At 41.8% G+C, this 9,897-nt stretch overlaps 1 protein-coding gene across 9 annotated transcripts; it reads right to left on the bottom strand.

Moving 5' to 3' along the window:
• Nucleotides 1–417: 417 nt before the first annotated feature.
• Nucleotides 418–7,352, bottom strand: LOC147639764 (DNA photolyase). Of its 9 annotated transcripts, none has more exons than XR_015261943.1 (15): nt 6,808–7,348; nt 4,859–4,992; nt 4,438–4,590; nt 4,242–4,353; nt 3,768–4,149; nt 3,286–3,505; nt 2,928–3,017; nt 2,411–2,666; nt 2,205–2,317; nt 1,619–1,712; nt 1,461–1,508; nt 1,180–1,290; nt 980–1,070; nt 753–874; nt 418–632 (listed from the first exon to the last, which is right to left on the bottom strand). XR_015261943.1 is itself a non-coding variant. In XM_086773697.1 (15 exons), the coding sequence occupies exons 1-14, from the start codon at nt 7,253–7,255 to the stop codon at nt 753–755; spliced, it is 2,379 nt and encodes a 792-aa protein (XP_086629823.1). In that variant the 5' UTR covers nt 7,256–7,340; the 3' UTR covers nt 418–632. The 9 variants fall into 9 exon arrangements, 5 of the variants coding, with proteins under 5 accessions (XP_086629823.1, XP_086629814.1, XP_086629854.1 ...); XM_086773697.1 differs by having other exon boundaries at nt 1,619–1,717; nt 6,808–7,340; XM_086773688.1 differs by having other exon boundaries at nt 418–627; nt 1,619–1,717; nt 6,808–7,337.
• Nucleotides 7,353–9,897: the final 2,545 nt, after the last annotated feature.

The raw sequence follows: 9,897 nt of genomic DNA, 5'->3' as shown, positions 1-9,897 counted from the left end.
CGGCATAAAGTGGACCTCAACACCTGGCCAATCAATGACAGCTTTAGTCAGCCTCGCTCAATGTACACATGAATAGTGATGTTATCATAAATTGTGACTGCATATTATGATGATGACCCCTTCCTCTACACCTCTTTGTCTCATCTTCCAGCTGATCTGAGTCTTGCTTGAAGTCACAATCAATTGTCATTTCACTGAAAACATTTGTTCCATGAGGGGGATGTTTCGAATTGTTTACAGTTACGTACTCACTCTTACTCGATACCATGCCAATTACGGTGGGGTAGAAATCCTTGCGTGACTGGTGCACAAAAGGACCAACTCTACATAAAGAGATTTATGTAATATCGAAGACTAGCTATGGTAGGAGCATTGGAACACTCGTGCAAAGACTTGCCAAACAATTTGCACAAAACCTACAAAAATGTAGACGGATATATATGGGCAGCAAATGAGTTTTCAATTGTATATTATTGCCATGCAATGGCTAAAATCTAGGAGCTAAATTTGCCTTGTCCTTGCACACCACTCAGTCTCCCTCAGAAAGCATTACTATTATGTATATTTGATCTCTGTTGTCAAATATCTTTGGCAACCCACTTGCATCAATAGTCAAGACTCCAGCATCTGCACTCTCAACAGATGACACCCCATAAAAGGCACTCTCATATCAGGTCAAGAGCATCAATTATGTACAGAATACTTCTTCATTCACCTGAATAGACATGGAATACAAACAAAGGCATTCATACTTATACACTTTGTACAGTTTGTGAGAGTGGCATTGGAACATCCTGTAACAAGTGAGGTTGCTGTAACCAGTCTATGATCAATTTATTCACCTTGTCCGGTATTTCATCATGTGGGCAATGACCTGGGCATCAAAGGTTAGGTTGGCTTAATGAATACCTGCTGAAAAAATTTCTTCCCTCATCAAACTTTGTCTGATGCGAGCAAGTCAAAGAGTTAAGATCTATACCAGCATCCAACAACTGAATGACAGCATTGCTGCACTGAGATTTGAAGAGCTTCATTTTCTGTGTACTATTACTCAATGGGTCTTTGGTCCCCTAAAACAGGCAAGATAGGATTAGCTTGGCACATTAAAATATGTCTTGGACCAAAAAAGGGCTTGTGCATAAGAGTATACTTAGGTCTGGCAGGCTGAAGGTCACTTACTTGAATTACATAGACCTTGCCCTTATAACGGTCAATAAACCAATTGAGAGGAAATGGTTTCTTCAAACACAAGACACTCTCTACCACAATTGCTGCACCTGGGTCATGTGACTTGTAGAGGATTGAGGAGGGACAACCCAAGAGTTCAAATAATGAGAATATACAAAGCATGTCTTCCATTCAAGCTGTAGAACAAAATACACTGTTACAATATGCACATCGTGGCACGTACACACCACACACACACAAACATTAGCTAACATCGACACAAATAAGGATACTGCTCGCAAGATCTCACCAGTAAGCCAATCATCTACTCTTGATGGATTCTGATCAACCAAATCTTATCTCAGATTTCAAACAAAACCATGGATCTATCTGCATCTTTCAACCAGAAAAACGAGAGAAAATCTTAAGTAAAACATGGAGAAAGACTTACCACACAATAGTATTTTTTCAAAAGTTGGGTGCTGGCACTCCTCAAATACATAAGAATCAGTTGAGCACCTGCCCATGTAATTCCAGATCTGCCACTTGGCTTATCAAACACAAGAAAATATAGCAGTTAGCGTTTTCCTGCTTTGATAGGAGGTATTTCCCCATATATGAGACTAAAAGCACCTAAACACCACTCTCTCTCTCTCTCTCTCTCTCTCTCTCTCTCTCTCTCTCTCTCTTTTTGGCCAATCTATCACTGGGAACGTTTAGCTTGCACCAGACTACGATATCTTGAAGCCCACACTTCACTAGACAAAAAAAGGGTCACAGATTCAACTCAGACTTTGACTATGTTTAGTTCATTCAGAAAAGGCTCCAACTTGCATATAAGACGCAATGGCTTGAGAAAAAGGATTAATGATGTGTGGTGCTGTATACATCCGTTTCTATACAAACTACTGGTGGCTTTGACAGCTTGAATTTGGTTGGGGGATCACTAGTACAGGTTTGATCAGCCCTACAATAGTTAAGGCATTAATTTCAAGGGTGCACGTAAATATAAGCCAGCAGAAACATCTATATCATACCTTCAGATAATTGAATGGCAGGTAATCAGGAACGATTGCACCAGCCGTGTTCAACAGGATCAAACTCTTGACAACCTGAGGCCATAGCCCAGAGACAATGCCAACCATATAACCTGCATTATGCGTCAAAAACCTTTTTGGTGCCTCTAGGTTATGAGTTCTACATTGAAAACAAGCCAACCATAATAAAAAAAGAGAGGACAAACCTCCTATTGAGTTGCCAACGAGGATAGCTGGCTCACCGACCACTTCCACAATGAAGTCTCTGATAAGTTCAGCCCACAAGAGCTCTGTATAAACAACATCAGGCTTCTCAGATCTTCCAAAACCCAACAGTGTTAAGGCCCAGACTCTATTCCCCTCTTCAGCAAGATCTTGGATGTTATCCCGATAATGCTCCCAAAAAGCCCCAAACCCATGCACAAGAACTATAGGCAAACCATGCCCTCCCATTGTACTGTACTGCAGGATCAATAGCAGAACTGTAAGCAAATTGAAGATTGACAAAAACATTCTCTCATAAAATAGTTAATGAAATTCTGCTCCAAGAAGTGTATACTCTTTTTACAGGTGCGCAAACGTGTGTGCTGTGCTTTTTTTTTTGGGGGGCGGGGGGGGGGGGGGGGGGGGGGGCGAGGGAGGGGTGTGTGCCAAGCATGCAGGCATGTGTAGAGTGAGAAATATGTAGAGTTTGTGGAAGAAATTGCAAACATGAACCCATACCTGAATGAGAAAACCTCGCCAACACCAAGTCCGAACATGCCAACCTTTCTTCCTACTGTCCTCACTAGTTGCTGCCAGAATCCGGTACCACTGTTTTCTTTGCAAGGTATTCACAGATAAGCTCATTCAGGAAGAAATTCAAGGTGCACAATGTGAGACATGCAGGAAACACAACCTTTCTTCTACAAAACCCTAACCCTAACTAATAGCCTAGCATAGCACATGCATCAGATCTATGGGGATGTTACGTGTGGCAATACATTATTGTACATGATATACACAGTAGATATCACAAAACTTTTTGACCTAGTCACAATGAAGTATAGAAATGCGTAGAGCTTCGCCATAAATTACGTACTTCAGCTGATTTCACTTCTTGAACAGCAGCTGCAGCCGTGAATGTTGAAAACCCAAAGGGGGAAGACAATCCTCCATTGCGAGCCTTTTCATACTCAAAAGCTTCATGATAAACTCTGCGGCGGGAAATAGAACCTAAAGTTAGGGCACTGCCAAAAAGTGTCCTAAAGGAGGCTCCTCTTGGTCCTCTACTTTCTGCATCCATCACTGCTTCATGCACCCTGATACAACCAGCCAAAGCAAGAAATTGCAAAAGAAAAAAAAAAGGAGCACACCTTTAGAGGTAAATTTACAGAAATTAACTTATATAAGGGTTACTTTTATGTGATTATGGGAAAAACTTGTAGAGTTTGTAAAGAAAAAGGTGTCATTTGATAGGGCCAAGCTTCACAGGTAAGGGTTTTATAAATACCCTCCAATGCAACATGATAGATAGACAGGATTTTCGGGATAGGAGCCCCCGCGGTTTAAAGCTCAACTCACTTCTTCCAGTCAGTTCTCCAGGTCGGCTCTAGGAACCTCAGATATGCATCCAAGGTGGCGATGGCACTAGCTGCTCCGACCCCACCGTTCTTTCTCACTTCTTTCCCATTGGAATACATAGCCAGCTCTTCTCTCCTTTTATCTAATGCTTCATAAGGGCTGGCCAAAATATATCTCTCCCTCCAATTATTAAACCCTTCAAGCATGCCACCTCCAGTCTTTTGGCTCTTGGATGGTGATGTCCCAACTTTTTTCTCTTCCTCCATTTTCAAGAGAGTTTCCGCACCATCTGTTTGAAGATCCTTCAGTTTTTTATGCCAAATATCGTTTTCAAGCATGACCCTGACATCATCTTCAATTGCCGACACTGATGGAACATATCCTGGAGTACATGAAGTCAAAATGGAAAGGTTAACTCAGTAATATGTTCATACAAAGGAAGACTGAAGCTTTTTTATTTAATCAAAACAAAACCTTTCTCAACAACTTTGGGCAAAGCAGGCAAAGATGTAGGAGCCTGCAAAGGCGGCTTTATAGGACACCACATTCTCTGAAACTCCCTGTAAGAAGAAGGAAGTTGTTCCCACTGAATAAAGCAAGGTGGTCAGTCAGTAGAAAGAAAGTTTAGGATACTGAACGAGCAAAATATGCTCCAAATGTTTAGAATTACCTCAACCTCATACATAGGTGCTCTCCAACTTTCTACATTCAGCGTCTGGAACCAATGCATGTCAGTTTGCAAGTTACTATCAGAAAGTGAGGACACCACATCACGCCATTCATGTTCAATTTCCTCTTCCGTAATGATAGCACTAGCATGTACCTACAGGCAGCAATCAACCCCTTACTGTAAGGGCCTCCCAACACGCTCAGAGGCTTTACAGACAAATCCCCCGCCATTCCCACATGGGGAGAGATCTCCTCTGTCCTCCTGTGTCCAAACCCACTTGTCCAGTGAATGGGGGATCTGTCTGTAAAGATGCTTACACACAAAACATTCTACAATAACATGAAGATGACAAGCATCAACATGGTTAAGATCATCAAAGATTGTTAGATGGTGCATCATGTAGAGAAGACCAATTGTATACCTCTTCTGCCAAAGCAGGAAGTTCGTGTTTTATGCTCCCACGCCTTACTATCAAATCTGAACCCAATCCCTGTAATGCAAGCTTCAGATCTGCTACAGCTTCCACTAGTGATTTCAGCAAGTTATTGGACCAACCTGAAGTTTATATTCGATCAGTGTTACCTTATGCAAATATTTAAAACTCTCCTCACAATCTTACTTTTCAGCTGTTATAAGAACAGATTCTCATTAGCTGGCAAGTATAAAATTGCAGGACCAGATAGGCATTACCTAAAAGATTTGAAGGATATGATTTGCGAGTTGCACGCATAAAAACAGTCATGAATTAAACCATGATACTACTTCAAATAGACATGAACATAGAAAATGATATTCTAAATAGATCATGGTATCAAATCGAAAAAGACCCCACATTAGCAGAGGTCCACAACAAGGAGCTTTAATTGCACGGGGGATCAGAGAAAAGGTTCACCATTGCAATTGCTGAGGAGATATTACTACTGGCCTAAAATGTGCACTAATGTCAAACTATACGTTCAAGGTTGCCAACACTGCCATGTACACTTACAACAGGGCAGCTTATTGCATCCTTTACAATTTCAAAAAGAAAGGGGATATATTTCCATAAACCTTGTTGTTGAATTGCCACAAACCACCTGATAAAGTTGCACAATGTGGAAGCAAAACATAGGGGGGAGAGAGAGAGAGAGACAGGCAGACAGACAGACAGACATCAGACAAGATCACTTTTGTATGATAGCATGAGGTTTACAAGGGCTATACTAGCCAACAGATGAGTGAGGACATATGCCTTGTGGATGGATGAAATACAAGGGAGCGGAGAGGAGGCCATGAAACTGCCCAAGTAGCAGCATGAACCTGGCCGACTGGCATAAATCAGCCATGACTAGCATAAATCTATATATAGCATGTGATAAATGCCCAACCCAATACAAGGCCTAGTTCCCATTCAACACAGGAGATGCACATATTCTAACACCACCTAGGGACATGATGCTATTTCAATGATTGTAAATCACCTAACCAAACTAGGTAGGTTTGTTCCAAACTGGCCACATTTCTACCAATTTACTCAACAGTGAAGGCTCCACAAGTAGCTCAGTTGTGGAAAGTCACCACATAAACAAACTAGCCATGTTTCTACCAACGTAGTCACAGTGAAGGATCCACAACTAGCTCAGTTGTTGTGGAGAAGAAGTTGCATTAGTATGCACTGCTGTAGTTATTATTAGTGATTGTGATCTGCAGTTTACAAGTCACAAAAATGTTCAAAGCGGCGTTGCACATGCCTTGTGGGCTCAGCAGCTGATCAAATTGTTCATTTGTTTGTGGAAAGGCTGTTTAGTGTACATGGACTAGCTAGTTTACAACTCACCAGTGGCAAGGGATGTTCAGGATGGTCTCCCGTCGTGTATCTAAGTAGTAAAATCTTCGAAGTCCCGCTGATGCTCACTGGGAGCAGCTGGGGAAAGACATTGACAGGGGTGGGGGGAGGGCCTGCCCATAGGAGTGTAAGTGTGCATGTGAATCTCTCTCTCTCAAAAAAAAAAAAAGAGAGACATTCAGGATGCTGAGCACTGCTGAGTTTGCATACATATGCACCAAGCATGCTGGGTACATTTATGTTTATGGGTTTCTGGTTAAGGCTCCATGTACTGAGCTAAAAGCTGAGTACATTTAGCTTTGTGGGTTTCTGGCAAAGGCTCCATGGACAAAAACAAGTCTTAATTCAGCACAGGAAAGAGCTGAGTTCTCAAGCTAACTCCCATGTATAGTGAGCCTTACAAAGCTATACAGGTAAGTAAAAATATTTGTTAATTCTATTATAAAAAAACAACAAAATTTGCTTTGTGAAAAGAAAAAATGGCAATGATGGTGTTGGTCCGTATCCATTCTGGAATATCCAAGGCATTAAAACAGTGTACTAACCACGGAGGAGGTAAGGGTCGAAAATGTAGACGGGGAGGAGGTTGTGGTAGGCTGATGCAGAGGAGAGGCCCGGGTGGTCGTCCAGGCGGAGGTCCTTCTTAAACCACAAGATGGCTACGCGCTCTGCGCTCGCACAAGGCGCTTCATCTGATGGATTACACAACACTGCCATGGTGGTGCTGCTTCTGCTGCTCCTCCTCCTCCTCCTCCTCCTCCTCCTCGTCCCACCAGCGATGGCGGCAGCCCCTCCATCAGGATGATGATGGTGAGGGCCATGATCTTGTTTTGATGATGATGGTGGGACTATGCGTACTTGTTGCTGCCTTGCAGCTTCGTTGAATTTAACTCTCCAAGAAGGAAGAGCTGAAGATGGCGACCTTGAGCTTGTCTGAGTAGTAATGGTGGTGGTGAGAGTCTTGCCCCAATGCACGCCGTGCCAGATGGCCATGCCAAAGTATGTAATCAAATTTGCATCACATTTCTTTTATGGTGCATTTCAAGATAAGGGTGGTGGAGTTACACGAGGGGTTGCTCTGAACCTATCATTTTCTACCATTACTTATTTCCACCACCAATTAGTGCAAGCCAAAGTATGTATTCAAATTTGCATCACATTTCTTTTATGGTGCATTTCAAGATAAGGGACCAAGGTGGTGGAGTTACACGACAAACATCCAATGTCTAATTCAAACATCCTACACACTTCTTAGCACTAACAAGCCCTCCTAATCACCACCATCAAATGTCTAATTCAAATTCTGGCCTAGTATGTGTTCGAAACTACCTAAGATCACAATCGATCAAATGATAAGTGTCAGCCCCTTTTTTAAGCTACATGGGCCTATTGCAAACTCAATTGCCCATGCTACTCTTGGGCGGTAAAGCCTCGAGTGGGCACACAACTACTTTGCCTCTAACACAAATGCCGAACACCACTTAACAACACATAAATCAATGTAACAAGAAACAGACGGTTTGAACACTCGAAAGACAACAATAAGCACTAACTAGGAATAACTAGGACAACACAACGATAACAATACAACAACCTCAAGAAATTCTAGTTGTATTTGTACAAACCCTTTGGATTATCCAAGTGATGGGCATCTCCTAAAAACCACTTTAGAGTGCTACCATATGTGTAGTAGACAAAGCCATTAAATGCAAATGGCACTAGTGTGCAACGGTCAAAACTATCCAATGGGTGGTCCATACATCCATATTTACCCAAGAGGATGTCTACCAAGAGAGATGTCCCGGATGTGCACATTTATGATGGCCATGCATGGTGTGGATGTCAGAGATGTGTAAATGTCCGCCAAAACAGTGTGCTAAGAAGAGGATGTCCACTTTGTCATCACACTTGTGATGATCATGCATGTGAATGTCCACCAAGAGTATGTAGTGTGGATGTAAGAGATGTGCAGATGTCTACCAAAAGAGTGTGCTAAGAAAATGTCCACTTTATTAACAATGTGTGCATATTTACTTTGGTGAGTAAGAGTATGCCTACAAGCATCCCTTAAGGCTATGGGTCACCACCCGCACCACTATTTGATTCATCGTCTCAATTAAGGAGATGTTGGTGGAGGAGTGATTTGTTGAAGTACACCATGCAGTGTTGTGAAGAAGAGGATAATGGAGAGAACACAAAAATGCCAAAAAGAATAATATAATCAAAAAATTACAATGATATGTACAATGATGAATAGATACCCAAAATTATAATGGTATGTACAATGATGAATAGATACCAAAATTATAATGGTATGTACAATGATCAGATACCAAAATCTAAGAAAATGTCCACTTTATTAACAATGTGTGCATATTTACTTTGGTGAGTAAGAGTATGTATGTACTTTGGTGAGTAAGAGTATGCCTACAAGCATCCCTTAAGGCTATGGGCCACTCGCACCACTATTTGATTCATCGTCTCAATTAAGGAGATGTTGGTGGAGGAGTGATTTGTTGAAGTACACCATGCAGTGTTGTGAAGAAGAGGATAATGGAGAGAACACAAAATTGCCAAAAAGAATAATATAATCAAAAAATTACAATGATACGTACAATGATGAATAGATACCCAAAATTATAATGGTATGTACAATGATGAATAGATACCAAAATTGTAATGGTATGTACAATGATCAGATACCAAAATCTAATGGTATGTACAATGACTAGGTACCAAAATCCATTTCTTTATTTATTTCTATAGAATATTTCAAAGAAATTATAAAGAAAAGGATCTAAATGTTTTAAACACGTGTGGATTTTGGTAAAGGAAAGGATCGATATATTTCAAATAAGTGTGAGGTTGATGTCTCCTCCTAGTTAGCTCTCGCACAAGTGCCTCCTCACGGTTGGCTCACACGTGTGGATTTTGGTAAAGGAAAGGATCGATACATTTCAAATAAGTGTGAGGTTGATGTCTCCTCCTAGTTAGCTCTCGCACAAGTGCCTGCTCACGGTTGGCTCACGCGCCTGGCTGCTGCAATGCCTGCATGTGATGCGTCTCTCGTGCCTGGCTACTGTAGTGCCTGCATGCGTTGCCTCTCTCACCGGCATGTGTCCTTAGCCGATGTTGTGAGCTGCTCATTTGGCTCTTCACATCTCGCATGTGCAACCTTCGTCGCGAGATTGGGCTTAGGTAATATGTGGCACCTTTTTTCTATTCGTATAGCGTCTTCTTTCTAGTTCTGGTTGGCCATCTCGTCTGGTTCCACTTCTTTCACATGGGTATATGGATCTGTTTCCTTGTTTGTGGGTTGAGTATACGTGTGCACATGGTCATAGTCATGTCTCCTCTAGGGTGGCTCTCGCATAACTGATGCCTCTCAACTATTTGTTGCCTCTTGTGCCTGCATGTGATGGTGTCCTCGGCTATGCAAGGCAACGCTCTTCACCGCATTGGGGCTCAAGTAATATTTGCACCTTTTGTTAGGGTTTTGTTTTTGGTTCTTGTTCATTGGGCTCCTAAGGCTTCATAGAGAAGCTCATGTAATATTTGGAATTTTTTTGTTAGGGTTTTGTTTCTGGTTCTTGTTCGTTGGGCTCCTGATGCTTTGTGGAGAAGCTTCAAGAGAA

Source organism: Cibotium barometz, chromosome 3 (genome assembly GCF_041138505.1).
Source record: "Cibotium barometz isolate CiBa-2024 chromosome 3, ASM4113850v1, whole genome shotgun sequence".
Classification (NCBI taxonomy): Eukaryota; Viridiplantae; Streptophyta; class Polypodiopsida; order Cyatheales; family Cibotiaceae; genus Cibotium; species Cibotium barometz.
Note: the sequence above shows the minus strand (reverse complement) of the source record. Positions and strands in the feature narration are given on the sequence as shown.